The sequence below is a fragment of the Megalobrama amblycephala genome, linkage group LG5, assembly GCF_018812025.1.
Source record: "Megalobrama amblycephala isolate DHTTF-2021 linkage group LG5, ASM1881202v1, whole genome shotgun sequence".
Classification (NCBI taxonomy): domain Eukaryota; kingdom Metazoa; phylum Chordata; class Actinopteri; order Cypriniformes; family Xenocyprididae; genus Megalobrama; species Megalobrama amblycephala.
Window position 1 is genome coordinate 29,340,880 of NC_063048.1, and position 20,081 is coordinate 29,360,960.

A 20,081-nucleotide genomic window follows, 5' to 3' on the forward strand; every position below is an offset into this window, starting at 1 on the left:
TGTTTTCAGAACATTTTTAAATCAATTATCAATCAATCAATTAATAATTTCATAGGTTGGTAAGGGTTTATACAACATATCTTATATTAATAAAACATAACTCATTCACATTGACAGCAAAATGTTTAAAGAAAATAGCAGCAAGGCCAGATTCCCTTCAACCTTTAGAAACTTTCTCTGTAATTGAATGCCCTGTGATAAAGTTATTTATACATTTATTGATCGTTTGGAAATGCATTTTAGCTAAAGGTCCCTTTCATTAAAACCTTTTTTTTCTCCAGTTAAATTCCTTCTCAGTCATCATTTCAACTAGCTGAATCTCACAGAGAACCAGTGTGAATAGTTAATATTTCAGTGTCACAACTACATGAATACACTTTGTCCTTGTGCTGTAAAACACATGCCTCAGCTTTTCAAGTTATTGTCCAGTTAAAACTTAACGTACAACAGAACATCAACACATTTTTCATGAAAGTGGCACTGAATTAGTTCTCCAGAAGTCTCACAGTGGTCAATGATAGTACTTAAAAACTCCAGTTGTGTTGTCAGATGTAATAGAATTAGCTCATTTGGTCAAGTTCTCTCATTTTTGCCCTTAAGTGCCTTTTACGGATTTTGATCATCCACTTAATGCTGAGTTTGGCAAAGTCTGCAGCTTTAAATAGAGCCATGAAGACGCCACACAATATGGCTATAGTGTTCCACGGGTTTGCTGTGACTATCTGTTCAAAAACATAAGGCGCACTTCATTAGACTCTCATAATAGCATTTGAGCTTAACGTTCAGACAATTTAATAATGTGTTCACTTACATCTTTAACTTGTTGTATAAATGGATCTCTCCATTGGAACACAACAAAGAAAAGCTCATTGGCTTGCTCCAGTGGCGGCCTCTTGTCGATGTACTTCACCACACTGGACTGAAAAAAAATATGGATGGTTATCAAATAAGTTTTATTCAGTATTTTAGGTGCATCAATTCAAATGTATTATATAATAAGCAGAAAATTAATCAGCACTGCGCCAATTTCTTAATGTAATGCAAGACAAAAATAATTATTTTGGAGATAATCACAGGTATAATGTTTTCTTTTGTTTTGTTGTAAATTAATCACATGATTTTAAACTGTCTGTAATATAAACCACTGGGAGACCATAGATGGCTGTGATAACACATACTGCATTAATAGAAAGTCAATTAATAGAGAGATTTGTAATATAAAGTATTATTCAAATTATAATTCTAATAGTATTTTCTTGTCGTGACTGCAGGGGTGGAAACATTTATGACGTAACCATGCACACTCTCATTTTAGCGTTTAATGCTGAGGAGGACTCTAGCCTTGAAAACTCGAAAGGACTGAACTAGGAAAGATGGATCCTCACTAGGATGCAGCCTTCTGTTTGAGAAGCACCCCTAGGGAGCTGATTGAGACGCACCGTCATTTTGTGATTAGTCAACCGCTTTGAACAGGTTTCAGAAACGGCCCTTACCATAACCGCGAGATTCAACACACTACTAATGCAACTCAACAAGGTCTCGCCTTTTTGTGCATATGCCTTGGGTGGGAATCATTTAAATGAGGGTTATTGTAACGTGTTTGTTTCTCAGAAGAAAACTCAAGGCTACAATCAAGGCATTTCGGGGAGTTCAGAATCAGTGCTTACTGATGTAGAAAATAACTCCCTTTGCAGTGACTTTGTGTTTTGTAACTTTGTAGACAGCCTTTTTCATGCTCAAACAGCAACATTAAACACTAAAGAAAGCTGACCATGAAAAAAAGCATAGGCGAGAGTGGGGTAAGATGAGCCAGTGGGTAAGTTGACCCACCCCCTGTATCTTGGCAACGTACACTTTTATTTTTTATTTTACATATTGTTTTAGAAATGCAAAAAAATTAAAGATATTGAAATTTCAACTTCATTTTGTTTGCTTTATGTTGTTTTTAAGAAAATAAATATGATTATTTATAAAAGGAAATTTGATTATTAAATTAGTTTTTAAAAGAGGTAAATTTACAATTTCACATGGGGTTTGATTCAGATTCAGGTAGATGGTCAGTTAGATATACACCCAGATGGTGCAACTTACCCACTGACTTGGATCAACTTACCCCTAACCTGGGGTAAATTGAGCCACAGGAACTTTTTTTTATAAGAAGCCATATTTTTAGAACCCTTTGTCATAGACGTATTCTGATTTCATTTAAAATGATAGGAAACATCCTGAAATTAGTTTCAATACTTTCATTGTACTTCTGCCTCATTTACTCGTATCTTAAGGACCACCTAAGCAAAAAAAGGCTCATCTTACCCCCTTCTCCCCTAATAGGTCCGCTTTTAGAACTGGCTACTAAAAAGCCTAATTTGGTGGACCACTAATCTGAATATTTATGAATAACATCATAACTTGTTTTTCCATTGTGGTTATGACCCTGATTATTATATTACCATGCTGAAGTTGACAAAGACATAACACATCTTTTACCTCCTGTCTAAATTCAACTGATTCATTTCCTCTGCCTGACGTCTTGACCAAAGACATTTTGACCCATGTCCGAAAGCCTCCAGAGAAGGTCCACATGGAGTAGTTCCTTTCACAATCCATCATAAAAGCTGCTTTATCTGAGCTGGTAAGAAAAATAATTTTTATACAAACAGAACAAATCTGAATTATGCTGAACATTTCTATAAAGATCTACCTTTTAAGCATGTCATTGAATGAGGCAAAAATCATGTAACTGATAGCGCTGAAATCCTCCTCTGTTTCATTCCGACTGAACTGAAGGAATATAAGTTCTCGGTTCCTCACATCAGTCGGCCCTCTGACTACTACAGCTCGCTTCTGCGGAAGACGTTGCGAAAGAGATTATTAATAGTACCATTTCTTCAAAAATAGTTTATGAGGAAGCTCTAAAACTTACTTGCGTCTGGTTTGAATATGGCCCATGGTAAATAACCTCCTCTGTTATACAGTTTCCTTCCTCTAGTCCGCCCGATGCAACAAGAGGTGGAATGTTGTCATGATAGTGATGCATGCAACTTAATAACTGCGCCTTCCCAGGATACAAAGCAATTCCTGTTCACAAAGAAATAATAAAAATAAAATTATTATTATTAACAGTAAATAGATATACTGAGAGATACCATAAAATGACAGTGTATTATAGCTCACCTGGTGCAGAAAACTCTTCAACTTCTTTGTATGAAACAGACATCACTGGATGGTTGAGTTTCTCCATGAAGTCTGAAATGGTTTGGTAGGCCAAGAACACGGCCACCGTCGTGAGCAGCAAGTAAATAAGGACAAGGATGACTATGAAAACATTCTTCAGGCAAGCTTTGTTGAAACCAATGGGCATTAGATTGCCATCCACAGCATCCTCATCTGCAATATATAATGAAAGTTTATTTTAAAGCAATGTCTTTATTAAAAGACAATACATAAAATGCATACATACATACATAGTACTGTCACAGAATGTTAAAGGTTTAGTTCACCCAAAAATGAAAATTCTGTCATTAATTACTCACCCTCATGTCGTTTCACACCCGTAAGACCTTTGTTCATCTTCGGAACACAAATTTAGATATTTTTGATAAAATCCGATGGCTCAGTGAGGCCTCCATTGACAGCAAGACAATTAACACTTTCAGATGCCCAGAAAGCTACTAAAGACGTATTTAAAACAGTTCATGTGACTACAGCGGTTCAACCTTAATGTTATGAAGCGACAAGAATACTTTTTGTGCACCAAAAAACAAAACAAAATAAAGACTTTATTCAACAATATCTAGTGATGGATAATTTCAAAACACTGCTTCATGAAACTTCAAAGCTTTACGAATCTTTTGTTTCGAATCAGTAGTTCGGAGCGTGTATCAAACTGCCAAAGTCACATGATTTCAGTAAATGAGGCTTTGTTACGTCATAAGTGTTTCAAAATTTCAATGGTTCACGTGACTTTGGCAGTCTGAGCCATCAGATTTCATCAAAAATATCTTAATTTGTGTTCTGAAGATGAACGAAGATCTTACGGGTGTGGAACGACATAAGGGGGAGTATATAATGACAGAATTTTCATTTTTGGGTGAACTAACCCTTTAATGTTAAATTTGTCTAAATAAATAAATAAATAAAAAATACAATGTATTGTCCCAGAAGGGAAATTTGTAAAAATAAATAAATAAATAAATACATACATACATAAACACAATTGCACCACCTAAACCATACCACAATATAACTATAGCATCAATTAAAAAATAAAATGATAATAATAAATAGATGCAGTCCTCTAAGTCAGATTACCTGGTCAGTAAAAATAGTGAAAATGGTTTACTTAAAGCACGTGCATTTTTTTTCAGCAACTTAATACAAAATGTATCATAAGTTGTTAAATCAGCTCCCTAAGTTAATGATCATATAATGCATAATTCATAAATAACAAATATGTGTATATATATATATATATATATATATATATATATATATATATATATATATATATATAAAAATTTATAATAAATAAATGCAAAATACATACATACAACTGCACCACCTAAACCTATACTAACAATATAACAACAGGATTAATACATAAATCTACATCTAAATCTACATACATAAACAGAAAACAATGATTTATCAGTGTCATATTTTTTGGAACAAGTTCTGACCTGGTAAAGGGTCACAGCTGGCTTCATCATGCTCCACTTCAGAAACATCATTGTTCTGGTAAGACCCAAGTGGCCCAGCACAGTCCTCGCCATTGAACTACAATGCAACAACAAGTGATTTTTTTTTTTTTTTTTTTTTTTTTTTTTTTTGCAAACACACACATTTAATATTTGATAATATTTCGCCTCATATCTCTCTCTATACGCCCAGCGGCAATAAAAAGCAAGCGGTCAGCTGTTATCACATGACTGCAGTTTCTGCTGAACTGAAAAGGAACTGCTTTCACACTGATCGCGATTACAATCAGAGAACCCTGTGAATGAGTCCTTCAGGATCTAACCACATTCACACACGAGTTTCATTACCTCCTGATAAGATCGAGATGTGTCTCTCCCCAGCATTGTGCTTCACCTCCGAATATTTGGGGCAATTAAACTTTGCCATCAACTTTCAGGAGCAGAACCCAGACCTTCAGACTCGTATCTCGAGGAGCTCGCGTGAGGCACAGCCAATGGCCAAAAACATGCCAAGCGTGACATCACAGCTGTTAGTTAGTTGGGGAGGGCATGGATACTATCTTTGATATTTCTAAAAAGTAGTTTACGCAAAATCCTCCATAACACGATTTAACGTGATTTTTTTTCTAATCACACATGGTTTCCATAAATGTTTTTTCTTACGAATAACAGCACATTTTCATTAAATTTAATAAGAATTCATCTGTTCTGTAATGAGAAGCCAGCGCTTTCTTGTGCAAAGAAAAAAAACCACGTTATTTTCTCAACAGTTCTGGGGAAAGTTTGTAACACGTTGTGGTGTTTTGTGAACTATATTTAAAACGAATGAAGCGCGTGACTGACTGTTATGTCTTCTTGAAAGACTGACTGTGGCGAGAGCCAATAGCATTCAAGGTGGGCTGTGACGGAACATTTAATTGGTTGGACCTACTGAACGAATACGCCCCCGTCACTAAACGATTCTCAGCCTCGTGTCATCATGTGAGTCAGGCTCGATCATAAGGAGAGAAAGGAGAAAAAGAGTTATAAATGTGTAAAAATAAATGATGACCATACAAAATTACTGCTACAGAAGGACATTAATAAAACGTTTATTTTGACGCTTATGATGTTTGGAAGCTATTTCTCAAGTCTCTATAGTCACACAAATTTCAATTGATAAAATTTACCCTGTTGAAAAAAACAGCATATGCTGGTTAAGGTAGGTTTTGAAGCTGGTATGCAGGTTTGAGCTGGTTTATGCTGGTCAAGTGCTGGTCCTGATGGTCCATACTGGTCCTGGACCAGTTTAGGACCAGCATAAACCAGCATACCAGCATCAAAACCTACCTTAAAGTATAGGCCTATATGAGGCTAGCACTGAATTCGGAACTGCATACTAGTACTACTTGTACTATGTTTAGCATATTTTTCTTTGGCAGAAATAGTAAGAGTAGCATGCTAGTATGCGGTTCTGAATTCAGCATAGGACTTCGTTTGAGTCCATTTTTTATGCCCTTCCCTCACTAACTTCCTTCCGTCTCGTTCACGCTGATGTACATCATTGGTTTTGTTGCACGAGTGTCCAATACTGGTGGAACCCTTGCAATGTGTTTAAATGAAGCGCCCTAGCCAGGGTTCCTCAAATCCAGCCCTGGAGGGCCACTCTCCTGCAGAGTTTTGCCTACTCTTTTATGAGTACTGTGACTTCGGACAAACTTCTTTTTGTCACATACTGTTTTTTGCCTACTATATAGTAGGGAAGTATGTGATTTCGGATGCAGCCATTGAGTAGACTTGCTCTCTTGTTTAAAATCAAGGGATTGAGGGTCTCTCCAAATAAACTTCCCTCGCCCACTTGACGAAGTTGAACGCACTTCAAAATGGCGGCAGGGGTTCCCTTGAGGGGAAGTGCTAGGGAAGTTTGTGAGTGTATTGGTGCGTTCCAATTGGGATATATCACCCTCTGAAGGGCACTTCGAGTGAAAACAATCATGGCCGCCATATTGAAGGGTCGTTTCTAAACCAAGGTTGCCAGGTTTTCACAACAAAAACCCCCCAGTTGCTCCTCAAAACTAGCCCAAAACTAGCCCAATGGCATTTTAGGGGGGTCCCACGGTAAAATTCTCGTTTTTGGCGGGGCTCCCCTGGTAAAATTTGCACTCCGGGGGCCTAAATATCATGTTATTTTGGGTCGATTCAACCCGTGGAAAAATTACTTTACAGCTCCCTTTATCAGTCCAGTCAAATGTTTCAAATACATAGACACAATATACAGTGCAATAAACCAAAAATAAATAAATAAATAAACTAACGTTAAACAAAAAGCGTAGCTTGCACAATCTACTCATCGTTCAGAGCGTGTTTTTTGGGGGTCAACCAGCCTACAAAATGTGCGACGAAGGCGCCTCCTTGATTGTCTCGTTAAGATGATGCAGAAGTATTTAGACTTTTCTTTGAAGGATATATTTCTTTATTTTTCGAGGAGTGACTATGCTATCGATCTTGTTGTTAATTTCTTTGTGTTGCATTGCAAATTTTTTATTCACAAAAACAAATTTCTCAAGACATTGCCTAGATTTGATGTCTACATTGCTGAGACATTGCTGATGTCTACATTGCTCCCTTGTTATTAAATCTCTTAAACTCATTGATAATAACAAGAACAACTAATTCCTTAAGAACTATGACCATTTTTTTCTTACTGGCTGAGGTTTTATTTGTCTGTATGTTTTTTTTTTCTTTTCTTTTTTTTTTTCCCCTCAATTTATATTAATGTGTTTAATGCAGTGCTGTTTCTTTTCTTGCAATAATAATAAAAAATAAAAAAAAAGATGATGCAGAAGTGCGTTCCAAAAAAAAAGTCCCTGAACGAATCTATAATCTGAATGCATTTTTTTGATGAACGGTTCAAAAGTCTCTAGTTACTGAGATTGATCCAATTACATTTTCAGATTAACAGTGAACATTATACAAGGCTTTTTACTAACAAGAAAAAGAAAAGTAGGTAAAATAAAATAGAAACCTGTATGAGGAAAAATTACGCTATGCATATTCAAAGGCTTCACTAAAACACTTACAATTTGTGACAAAATTTGTATTTTATGTATTACTATGTATTATTATTTTATGTATTATAAAGGAATTTAATATATGAGCCAATTCAAATGTGAGGATGAATAGGCCATGAATTTGTGAACTTTTAAATATGTAGCTATATGCAGCAATGATCTGTCAGTTAAATTACTACAATTAATTATTGTAGTAATATATATAATTAATAATATGTAATGTAATATAATATAATATAATGATTAATAATATTGATAATAAAATAATAGTAATATAATGATTATTAATTCGATTATTATTAATCATTTAATATTAAATGATTGATATTTAATATTAAATGACGATGTGATAATATTAAATCAGAACAAAATTCCTGAACAAAAAAAAAAGAAGGAATTTCATCATCACATGAGCAGGTGCTCTCAACATTCATTCTGAGACTAAAGCTTGCAGGATATCTGAAGCAATAGGCTATTGTAAAATGCATTTCTATGCTCTTGTTTCATACAGTATACGTCTGAGGCAAGAGCCATGTCTTCTCCCTGTATATATATATATATATATATATATATATATATATATATATATATATATACCAAATCAAACTCTAAAATTCCTCAAAAAATGAATTTTCTCTCTATCAAACTTTTATTTGTAATTGCATTGCATGAGTAAAAATATAAAAAGGCAGGGATCGCAAATTTATGCTACAGTAATGTATTGACGGTCAAAATAAATGTTAATTGCACAGATTTGTAAAGCTTTAGCAGTTTTATTTATTTTGGTGTTCAGTTATTTCATATTTCCATACAAATACTAAGATTTATTAAAATGTAACACAAAGGATGTGTGCTTTAGAATTGTTTTTTATACATATGCTCTTTAAAAATATAATAAAATATTTTTCTAAATGTAGAGATTCGTTACATTTGTGCCTATGTTGGAAAATACCAAAATATCCATGGAATTTTTTTTTTTTTTTTAGAATTCGCTCATTTAAAATATTGAGGAACGTGCTTTCATTGGTGGGCGTCACTTCCGGTATATCTCACGTGAATGGAGAAACAGAAACTCGCGGCAAGTGGAACTTTAGAAAATTCCCAAAGCAGAAGTTGGTGTTTCATTTAAAGTGCAAAACATACAAGCCTACTATATCCCGGACCCCAAACAACGATACATTAAAATGTTAAACCATTATGTCCTGAAGCACCAATTACAAGATCATGTTCCGACACAAATGGAGCATTTCCACCTCTAATAGTGAAAGCTGATCTGAGATCAGTATCTGAAAGCCTGAATGGAAACACAGACACTCCCATGACAACAAGGAAACTACAGCCGCAGACTCGGTTCCTACAAACCTCATCACGACAGTCCACAATGTTTTATGCCCGAAGTGTTGTATTATACGCGTTACTATGTATTTGTTCCACAAATGATAGTAAAATTAAAAACGCATCGATACCGGTGCGTCTGTTTACCGAGGAAGAGTTGCAAAGATACGATGGGAGCGAGGTATGTGCTGTGTCACAAAAACACTGTGCTAGTTTTATTTCTACATTTCGAAACTATGTTCTCATTGATTAATTATTAAATGCAAATTCGATTAACTGACGAGTTTTAAACATGCCCCGCCCCATTTACAGGATGGGCAACCAATTTACATGGCCATTAAAGGAGTGGTGTTTGACGTCACCACTGGAAAAGGTTAGATTTTGTACACAACTTTACGTTCTGCAATCTTTTGTGTGCTGCTGGTGGAAGTTTCTAACCAACAGACTCTTATTAGAGGAAGTAGATATATTATTTTGAGAGATCAGTGTGACATTTGCTTTGTTCCCTGTTTTGATTTTGTGTGTATGTACTGGTTTGGGTATACTTGTGAGCACCAAATGTCCTCACTTATATTGTTAATTATTATGACAACTGACTAGTGAGGACATTTTATTGGTCCTTACTAGTTAAAAGGGCTTATAAATAAACCAATACACGTTTTTAATTTAAATCTAGTGCTTTTCACATGTTTCTGTGAGGGTTGTGTTTAGGGGTAGGGCTTAGGTTAAAGGGTTAGTTTACCCAAAAATTACTCACTCTAATGTCGTTCCACACCCGTAAGACCTTCGTTCATCTTTGGAACACAAATTAAGATATTTTTGATGAAATCCGATGGCTCAGTGAGGCCTGTATTGCCAGCAATGTCACCGAACCTCTCAAGATCCAGAAAGGTACTCAAAACAGTTCATGTGTGTTCAGTGCTTCTAAATAACGACTTTTCAACAATATCTAGTGATGGGCGATTTCAAAACACTGCTTCGACGCTTTACAAATCTTTTATTTCGAATCAGTGGTTCGGAGCGCCAAAGTCATGTGATCAGTAAACGAGGCTTCGTTTGTGATCCGAACCACTGATTTGAAACAAAAGATTTGTAAAGCTTCGAAGCAGTGTTTTGAAATCGCCCTTCACTAGATATTGTTGAAATATTAAGGTTGAACCACTGTACTCACATGAACTGTTTTAAATATGTCTTTAGTACCTTTTATTGATCTTGAGAGGTTCATTGACATTGCTGGCAATGAACTATGAGCTGTCAGATTTCATCAAAAATATCTTTTTTGTGTATAAATATATTGTGTTCCAAAGACGAACAAAGTTTCTTACGGGTGTAGAACGACATGAGGGTGAGTAAAAAATGACATTATTTTCATTTTTGGGTGAACTAACCCTTTAAGAAAATACCATTAACATGATATAAAATCAATGAATGTCTATGCAGCGTTCTCACTAATACAGTATAGTGAATAGTGAAACAAACGTGTGCGTGTATAAGCACTAAGGAGTGTATTGCAAACCACATCCCTATTTGCATTCACTGGACCAAGTTTCCAACAGGAATTCCCAGGGCTAGAAATAAAGCTATGCAATTTAACATGGTTCCAGGGGGTCATGGGAATTTCTATGGTGAACTTAAAGTCACCATGAAATCAAAACTGACCATTTTTTTTAATGCACTACTGCAATATTTATTATAAAAAAGTTTATTTTTTATTTTTATTTTTTATATAGCACAACTAAACACAACAAGAGTTGACCACTGTGCTTTACAGAGTTATGGTCTAGAATACATGAAAGAAAGAAAGAAAGAAATCAAGAACACACAACACACAATTTTTTTACAGATTTACCTGTGCACATTTTTAAAAAAAAAAAAGATCATGTGACCTCGTAATCTTTAATCAAAATAGCTTTTCTACTCTGATGATGTGTTTACTGGCATGAGGGCCATATATAATGAGATCTACCAATAGCAAACCACAACAATCCAAAGATCTAATCAATTTCCAATGGACAAATTCAAGACCCACCCTACATTTTTTAATGTTCGAGAGACCATTTCACTTAAACGTCACAATAGGAAAGAAAAGACTATCGTGACTTCCGTTTCATGCCTACTTTTTATGATTATGTTTAGTTCTAAACCATTTAATCAGCTAAAAATCATAATTAGTATAGATAGATTTTTATGCAGTCAAGAAAGTCATGAAAATTCCTTGGTCAGAAAATGTGGAAACCCTGTTTTGTTTCTTTAATTTCCAGAATTTTACGGAAAGGGAGCACCTTATAATGCCCTCGTGGGCAAGGACTCAACTAGAGCTGTGGCCAAAATGTCCCTTGACCCAGCCGATCTCACACATGACACTGTAAGTTGGGGATTTCATAACTTTGACACTGGCTTTCACAAATTTGCCACAGAAAAAAAAAACATGTTTCAGCTTCTTCATAATACTGATGTTAGACTGAATAATGTATTCAGTCCATTATTCAGTCTAATATTTATTCATTATTCAGTCTAACATTTTAGATGTTTACATTGTATAAAAAGGATTGATAATTGTAAACGCGTTAAATCACTTGGTTTTTTTCACTGTACATGAGGGGAAAATTTGGTGATTCACGCTTCATGTAGACTTTTTTGGCATAACTTAATTGCCTCTTTTGGTTCATTTTTGTTAGACGGGCCTCACTGAGAATCAACTTCAATCCCTCGAGCAGATATTCAAAGGCACATACAAAGCAAAGTACCCTATCGTGGGATATACCAGCAGGTGCGTTCTCAATGAGGATGGCAGCCCCAATAAAGACTTCAAACCTGAAGACCAACCTAATTTCAACATTAAAGAGGAGTTTTAATGCCGAGTACAGCCTTTAAAGATAATTGTCTTATAATAAAGCTATCTAACAGTCCAATCAAAAGTCTGAATAATAGTTGTTTGTGACATCTGACACTACACTAAGTGGGCATGTGTAAATTTGAGGTTGTCTGGTGGTCTTTTAACCTACAACCTAAGAGCATTATGATGCATACTATCCCACGTGGGTTTTTTCCCTGGTGGGCTGCTTTGAAGGTCATTCAAATGAGGCCACCTACAGGTGTGATTAAAAAAAAAAAAAGAGGTATAGTTGTTTGGCCTTTTTACATGCATTAAAAGATGTTAGATAATGATTTTAGATGTTTACATTGTATAAAAAGGACTGATAATTGTAAACATGCGTTAAATCACTCGGTTTCTTTCACTGTACATGAGGGGAAAGTTTGGTGATTCACGCTTCATGTAGAAATTGAAATTGCTTTGTGGTGAGGGGTTTCGTTTTACAAATTAAGAAGTTAAGCGTTAATGTTATCATTCCACGACAACATTTTTACTCAAACTCCATCTCAGTCATAATTATAGTGTTTGTGCCTATTCTGTACGAAATGCCCCTGATGACCAGATATGTTTCACAGTAATCTGAGAGAGAGTTGTTTGTTACTTCAGCTTGTTGTCCTTTCATATTAGTGTCATCTGGGATATTTTAAGGCTGGATGGAATGTAATAAAGGAGTTGTTGATAAACACTCAGACTGGTGTCATCTGATCTCAAAAGAGTGTGATGTGAGACCGGCTATTGGTACATGGCTGTACAACATGTAGAAGAGACTGGGGCTAGTTGTCACAAGAGCTAAATCTTAGTAATTATAAGGATATGAACTAAAGGTTGAATTGCACAAATAATTGTTTGAGATATCTATATCATTTAAATGTTTGAAATCAGTAAAAATTTATATTGTTTGTGAATAAAGTCTCTTATGCTTACCAAGGCTGTGTTTATTTGATGAAAAATACAGTACTTTACAACTTTTCATTAAGTCAATTATATATTATATTATATTAAAGTAGATTTAAACCAAAATAAATTTGTGATATTTGTTCTACTGTTTGAATTTTACTGGAAAACATTAAAAAAAACATCTTATTTAATGACAGATTCCCTGCTATTGGGGCATGTTTTCACAAAAATGCTAAAGTTTGTTAACCTATATCTCTTTATCTTGCTAAATAAAAGTGGAAATGTTCAGTTTTCTATACCAAGACTGTAAGAAGAAATAATTGTTCAAACTCAAGATATTAAGAAGACTCACTAGTACAGTTTAAAACTCCTCTGCATGTTTAACTTTCCAAAACATCAAAAGGCTCCTGATGAGAAGGCAATGACCTGATTTCCATGGAGACTGTAAGCAGTAGGTGGGTACGCTGAAAGGCATTTGGTCAAATGCAGTTCATTTATTTTCATGATGAATTTACCCATTATACATACTTAAAAACATGGGGGCTGGATGGTTTCATGAACGATAGTGAGTCAGTTCACTGTCAGTTTCAGAGTCTCAAAATGATGGTTTTTGATTCTTTTAAAAATTCCCACCGGGTCACCATTAGCATTTACAGCAAAATAATGAATCATTGTAAAAGTGCCTTTACTGTAAACATTGGCCAGGCTTAATTATAATCCTATTTACCAGAAAGCCTTCAGAAACTAAAATTGATTTCAAGAAAGAATTCAAAATTACTAAATGCCAAGTAAAAATGCATTTTATCTTTATAAGATATATTGTTATAGACAGATATAGTATGTAATGATTGTAGATATATGTTGACTGGTGGCTAAAGATATTAAATTAAATCCATTATTTGTTTTATTCTAATGCAAAATGATAGTTTAACATGATATGCATGTTCTTGATCCTTCTGGCCATGTAATTTGATATGCACTTCCTCCTATTGCCATATTTTCTACCTGTTACATGCGTGCTCACATGAGTGACGTATGTCACACTTTCCACCCTCGGTCACAACAACTCGCCTTTTTGTAGCTAAAGAGGTGTTGATGGTGGGAGCCCGTGATGCTGCTTCCTGTCTCCATTGCACATCAGAATTTCCCCTTTTTGCCCGCCCACTTTCATTTTGTGCAGTGCAGTGGGCTGTTTCAGTTCAGTCTGTCTGAGACACTTGGTAGTGTCTGTTCTGTGCTCCGGAGTCAATGTAGCTTTCTGCTTTCTCCAGCCACCCACAACATTTGACCTCTGATTGAATTGAATTTTTATAGTGGTGAGTAACATATTTGTTTACATATACTGTTTTTTTTATAGTAGTGTGTTATTACCTATATATGGTTTTTTTTCTATGTTTTGGATCTGTTAGCTAATTAAGTTACACATAATTATGCATACATTCTTTTTTGCTGTAATTAACATTACCACTTGATGTGTAGAAGACTAAAACTGAATCTATTTAATATTTATTTACTTATTAAATGCATTATTTAGATCATGTTGAGTTGCAAAGTTTGATTCTATGATTCACTCTGTATTAAGTTCTATAACCACAAACTCTTTTCACTGATCAGGTAATCTGACCAAGAGGACTGATCTATTGGTCATCACAACACAGCAAACCTATGAAGGTGCTGAGTGGTCACGGCGTGGTAAGTTATCACCTGCACCCAGAGTTTCACACACCTATTGTCTCTTAATGTCATCATGGAAACTGATTAGTATGTATTTGAATTGACTTACTTCCCTAAATCTCATTGAAGGGATAAACACATCTTTTGTTCTTTCTCTTTCAGTCTAAATCGTTGACCCAAAACAGCGAGAACCTATTCATCATGCCAGCCGCAGCTGTAAGTATATTGATCCCAAGATCTTACGCATACAGCACTTCTTATCACCTTCTGATTGATAGATTAGTGCAATTATGGATTCTTTAAAGGCTAAGCGTTGAGAACAAAGCCTAAAATGGGATGTTACAAAGTCCTGACCTGTTACATGTCAATATATTTTACCAGCACGTGATGTTTACAAAGATTACTCATTTAAACTCTTGTTGCACCAACCCCAAATTCCCCAATTACCATTTTTAGTTCTGGCTCTTGTTCATTTCTTCATTTGATTATTTGCTTTTAATTTCTATTAGGTTCCAATGAATACGGGACTCTCCCTTAGTCAGCAGACTAATGCCAATCTGACCAGAATCTCCCACACTGGTAAGTTTACAGTCTCACTTCTGCTCTTTTAAATGTCATTGCTCTCTAATATGTTGTCTTGGACTTTTTGATGTTGACCAAAAAACAAAAACAACCTTTCAAAGCCAGATTTAATGCAGTTTACTGTAAATTAGAATATCAGAATACTGTATGTTAGTAGAATATAGTGATTTTGACTGTTTCTTTATTGATATTCAACAGGAAACCCAAACATCAATCAAAGGCGTTGGAGGAGTGTGATTCACAAAGTACAGAAAAGGCGTGTACATCCCAAAAACAAGATGTTTGGGCGAGCCTTGTCTGATATTTGTCAGAAAGATGGGTGTCCTCCCAAACCAATCATGGTGAGAATTGAATGAATAGTACTTCATTGCAAAACCATAAACAAATGTGGTGTTATATGTATGTGGTTTTAGTCTTTGAAATATCTGAATTTGCCTAAATTTTCTTTGCAGGATATCCTTACATTGCTGCTCAGAGACGGTCTGGACAAAGAGGGGGTGTTCAGGAAGGCAGGCAACGCCAGAGCGCTGAGAGAGATCAAAGCGCAGCTCAACAATGGGATGGAAGTGGATCTGAAAGAGCAGTCAGTCTTTTTGCTTGCGGATCTTGTCAAGGTATGAGACGACTTTGAGCAATATGATTTAAGTTTAATGATTAACAGTAATGAGGTCTATAATGTGCATATTTGATCACTAATCATTGTGTATTCTGATTTGCAGCATTTTCTTAAAGAACTGCCTGGCAGTTTGCTAATGGTGGAGAAGGCCAAATCCTGGATGACTGCAATGGAAAAGGAAGATGAAGATCAGAAGTGTGCTGAAATCAAAATGTAAGTTATCTAATGATGCAACTGGGTTGAATAAAAAGTGTTTAGTGTAAATGAACTGTAATTGTGACCAGGTTTTCTTTATTTTGTCTTTAGGGTAATCAGCACGCTTCCTGAGCCAAATATTCAGCTCTTGAAATACTTGATTGTTCTGCTCCACCTTATAAGTGAGAACGAAGGAATGAACAAGATGAATTCTCACAACCTAGCTACATGTGTTTCCCCCAACTTGCTCCAAACAGACAACTTGGAAAAGATGGAAGAGGTGAGTGTACAGTGATTTCTGAAAGTCTTAACCTCACAAAGTTCTCACATGATGTGGCCATGAGCCAGAAAATAGCAGACTGAGTCAAACTGAAACTCAACAGGAAGAAGAGATCAATCTAGTTTCATATCCAAAGTTATTTTTACCTATTTTCATTGGAATTCACGTGATGACTTTTTTGTTGGCCTGTTTAATCCTAATGTCACTCTGGGTTTGTATTTGCAGGTGACAAAGCTGACAAAGTTTCTCATTGACAACTGCAATCAAATATTTGGTGAGGATGCAATGACGCTATTTGGAGACTCAGATGAAGATGAACTCAGCGATAACCAAGGTAGCTTCTTTTACATTTTGACATTGAGTTTTATTTTTGACATACAGTAAGAGTATTGAGCTATAATAATAACGTGGACGGCATAGCTCAGATAATTTGATCTTGATCTTGAATATTAAGAGCTCTAATATTCAAATCTAATATAAATTGTTCTTATCTATGGGTTCTTAAAGAGTTCTTTGGCATTTTGCCAACGCATTTTGAAGCAGACATCCATTAACCAATTAGAATTTAAGAGAGGCGGTCCAGTTGTACCTTCAGAAATCCAATTGGCTGTGATTCCAACTTGATTTCAAATGGACTTGGTTATTTCCACACCCTCAAAACATCTTGCCAATTCCTATCTGTCTCCAATGCGTTGGCATTCTTTACATATGACGGCAATATGTAGTTAGCAAAGCAAATGTAGACAAAATGCTTGATATGATCTAATAGTACTTAACATTCTAATAATATCTATCCTTGATTTCTTCTTCAGACTCTTTCTCTTCACACCATCATGACTCTGCATATGACAGTAATGACCCTGATGCAGACAAGGGGAGTTATTCTGACATGGACTCCATCAAATCTGGCGTTGAAGAGGAAGCCCAGAAACATTCCAGCACCGTTGAACCTTGGACTACAAAACTGTTGACTCGCAGACGCTCAGAACCAGCAATCGTCTTCACCGAGGGAGTTCGGCACCTGGTCCTCTCTAGGAGCCAGACAGAAATGGACTTTTATGACAAACAATTAACAAAACAGATCTCCGATGACTGTATTGTGTTTAGAGCAGGTAACAGCTTGGGGAAAAGCTGTTGTTTGCCACCTAAAACTGGGGCCAGGAAAATCTCTAAAGGCTCGTATTGTTCTTCAAGCTCACTTGAGAGTTGTTTCTCCAGTGCTTCAGAGAGCTCAATCCATAGCTCTCCTATCATGCCTTCATGCAGTCAGAGAAAGGCCCTTACACGCAAACATTCGTATCCCACCCGCCCATCGGCACCTGCACCGAATCGCTCCGAGACCCCAAAAAGACGCTCGCAATCGATGAAGAGCGCACATATCAGAAGCAGGACTGTCTTCGGGCGAAGCGGCTCCACTAAACGGGCCATCGAGAGAGCTCTGCGCCATAGTCAGACCGAACCCGAACCACCGAATCCTAATCCGGAGCCGAGATTCTTGTCTAGCGAGGAGATTTTCCAGCAGGTGGACAGCAGGATACCAAGCGATCCTCCAAGTTATCAGCAAGCGGTTGAGGACAATTCCCATGTAGTTCTCTCGAGCCGTAAATCGCTGACTGTTCACGATGTCAGATGTCTGTCGAAGAAAACATGCAACTGCTCCAGGTCCTCAAGTGAAGAAACATTGGATTCACCTTCTGGGAATGAACATTTTGATATCCACAACAGAGACAGTAAAGAGACATGTTGTGATAGTATGAGTGGATCCTCCTCAGAGTTGAGACAGAGGAGCACATCTGAATCTGTGTGTGAAGCATCACTACCAGAGTGGTGCAGTCAGGAACATCTCAGAGAGACATATGTGTGATGAACTCTTTATTTTTTTATTTTATTATTGCTACTTTTTGGTGGTGGCAGAATGTCTTTTGCAAATGACCTCATAATGAGGCACAATTCAGAAGTACAATGATGTACAATTCAGAAATAGTTTTGCGCTGAATATGTTGAATTTTATTCTTCATTTTAGTCTGGTCTTTTGTGACAATGTTTTTATACCCACAATATTTTGACTTGGCACTTTGAGGATTTTTCACTACACGGGTTCAAAAGTTTTTGTGCAATGTTTGCAGAACTAATGTACATACTTGAAAGCAATGCAAACTATGTATGTCTTCTCATGAAATAAAGACATGAAATAAAACTACAGTCATGTTGCCATTTATGAAAATAATGAGAATTTATGAGTAATAATTTCATTGTTGTTGTTTTTTTGTTTGTTTGTTCGTTTTTGTTTTAAATAATGAGTCAAATCAGCTTGGGCTGTAAATGATCGTTAACTAAAGATAAAACTAAAACCATTAAAAAAAAAAATATTTCTTGAAATAAAATAAACAGTTACTAAATATATATATAAAAAACAAAATCTTATTTTATTTTAGCTAGTTGCCAAGGCAACATTTTCATTTAGTTTAAGTTAAAGTACTAAAATACCTCAAACTAAACATGCATTTTTTTTTTTTTTAAAGTATTAAAAATGACAAAATGCTTAACAAAATTACTATATTACAATGGCCCCCCAAAAGTATTTGGACACTTAAAATGTATAAATATCATTGTGTTAGATCAGCAAACTTTTGCAAACTCAGACTATGACTCATCTAGAGGTATAATCTTGATAGCCATCAAAAATAATGAATTTTAATGAAATATGAGGAAAAAATGTTTTAGTTAAAGTCATTTTTAGCCTTCTAGCAGCTCTGTTCCTCTGTGTGCAGTGCGCGGGTTAATGTGGTTCAAGATGCCGGCCTGCAACTCATCGATGGGTCATGACCGACATTTAAAACAGATAAGAAAATGTCAGTACATTCTTAAAAATATAAAGATTCCATAAGGGGATTTTCGCAGTGATTCCTTAGAACAGGGGTTCTCAACTCTGGCCCTCGAGGTCCAATTTCCTGCAGAGTTTAGCACCAAACTTGATTAAACTCGCCGGGCTGTAACTTTCTAGTACTCCTACAGACCTTGGGTGCGTCTCAATCAGCTCCCTATAGCTTCCCTGAATCAGTATACTGTTTGGGCATTTGGGCACTGATAAGGACAGCAAGGATCCTGGCTCACTACACATTGGGCGACATGACAACGTCCTCATTGTACAACATCAATTCTGTTTTTTATGAACAACAGCAGAACTGATATCTTTCAGACATTATTTTATTAATGTCATTTGTTAAATACTTTGCTTGTTACATATACATGCAACATTTCAGCCGTAAATAAATGATAAATGTTAGCTAGATTATGTTCATTACCTATCTAACGATGTGTGTTTATGCTGAAATATAATTAAATAATGCTTCAGGCATCATTATGTGTAGGGAGTTGGCTCATGTGAAATGTTTTGAGCTTCAGAACTTCCGTTAAGGGAACATAGTGAGCACTGAAGCTCCTTGGTTTTCATAGTGCATTGTGGACTTTTTAGGGAGCGAATATTTCAGTGCACTGGAAGGATTTTGCGATTGAGAAAACCCTTAAAATGTCCGACTCCCTAATCAGTGCCCTGCTGAACTAGGGAGCTGATTGAGACGCACCCCTTGATTAGCTTGTTCAGGTGTATTAAAGGTGCTAAAGAGGATGTTTTGTTTTATACATTTTTGCAATATTACTTGAAACTGTCTTTACTAACTGATAAAAGACTATTTATTAGGTGCACTGAAAGGAATAATATTAATATACATCATCTGTGCACGAGGTAGGGCCTTAAAAACATCAGCCAATCGTTTACGCGATCATTGCGTAAACGATTGGCCCTCTGGCTTGTCAATCACTGCCATGACGTTCCTTGTGAGAGACGAGCGCGGCTGCGTGCTCCAGTAACTTTCCACAC

The 20,081-nt window shown here is 35.9% G+C and overlaps 3 protein-coding genes across 3 annotated transcripts; 2 read left to right on the forward strand and 1 right to left on the reverse strand.

Annotated features, from left to right (window-relative positions):
* Positions 1 to 52: 52 nt before the first annotated feature.
* On the reverse strand, positions 53 to 5,493 carry pacc1 (proton activated chloride channel 1). The gene is made up of 8 exons (XM_048191735.1): positions 5,046 to 5,493; positions 4,680 to 4,776; positions 3,175 to 3,387; positions 2,924 to 3,078; positions 2,702 to 2,844; positions 2,488 to 2,629; positions 812 to 919; positions 53 to 722 (listed from the first exon to the last, which is right to left on the reverse strand). The coding sequence occupies exons 1-8, from the start codon at positions 5,079 to 5,081 to the stop codon at positions 561 to 563; spliced, it is 1,056 nt and encodes a 351-aa protein (XP_048047692.1). The 5' UTR covers positions 5,082 to 5,493; the 3' UTR covers positions 53 to 560.
* Positions 5,494 to 8,835: 3,342 nt separating this feature from the next.
* On the forward strand, positions 8,836 to 12,884 carry nenf (neudesin neurotrophic factor). The gene is made up of 4 exons (XM_048191736.1): positions 8,836 to 9,263; positions 9,395 to 9,455; positions 11,344 to 11,447; positions 11,761 to 12,884. Exons 1-4 carry the CDS (start codon positions 9,066 to 9,068, stop codon positions 11,935 to 11,937), a joined length of 540 nt encoding a protein of 179 aa, XP_048047693.1. The 5' UTR covers positions 8,836 to 9,065; the 3' UTR covers positions 11,938 to 12,884.
* Positions 12,885 to 14,014: 1,130 nt separating this feature from the next.
* tagapa (T cell activation RhoGTPase activating protein a) lies at positions 14,015 to 18,403 on the forward strand. The gene is made up of 10 exons (XM_048191737.1): positions 14,015 to 14,170; positions 14,469 to 14,546; positions 14,691 to 14,744; positions 15,038 to 15,107; positions 15,309 to 15,451; positions 15,563 to 15,724; positions 15,830 to 15,939; positions 16,033 to 16,201; positions 16,427 to 16,535; positions 17,014 to 18,403. Exons 2-10 carry the CDS (start codon positions 14,520 to 14,522, stop codon positions 18,063 to 18,065), a joined length of 1,896 nt encoding a protein of 631 aa, XP_048047694.1. The 5' UTR covers positions 14,015 to 14,170; positions 14,469 to 14,519; the 3' UTR covers positions 18,066 to 18,403.
* The last annotated feature ends 1,678 nt before the right edge of the window (positions 18,404 to 20,081 follow it).

Coding starts and splice junctions, on each gene's coding strand:
- tagapa (XM_048191737.1), top strand. CDS start 14,520: ATGAAGGTGCTGAGTGGTCACGGCGTG. Junction 15,452..15,562: donor GTCCTCCCAAACCAATCATG/GTGAGAATTGAA, acceptor TTTTCTTTGCAG/GATATCCTTACATTGCTGCT. Junction 16,202..16,426: donor ACTTGGAAAAGATGGAAGAG/GTGAGTGTACAG, acceptor TTGTATTTGCAG/GTGACAAAGCTGACAAAGTT.
- pacc1 (XM_048191735.1), bottom strand. CDS start 5,081: ATGCTGGGGAGAGACACATCTCGATCTTATCAGGAG. Junction 3,079..3,174: donor TGAAGAGTTTTCTGCACCAG/GTGAGCTATAAT, acceptor CTTTGTGAACAG/GAATTGCTTTGTATCCTGGG. Junction 2,630..2,701: donor TTCAATGACATGCTTAAAAG/GTAGATCTTTAT, acceptor TTTTCTTACCAG/CTCAGATAAAGCAGCTTTTA.
- nenf (XM_048191736.1), top strand. CDS start 9,066: ATGACAACAAGGAAACTACAGCCGCAGACTCGGTTCCTACAAACCTCA. Junction 9,264..9,394: donor AAAGATACGATGGGAGCGAG/GTATGTGCTGTG, acceptor CCCCATTTACAG/GATGGGCAACCAATTTACAT. Junction 9,456..11,343: donor TGACGTCACCACTGGAAAAG/GTTAGATTTTGT, acceptor TTTAATTTCCAG/AATTTTACGGAAAGGGAGCA.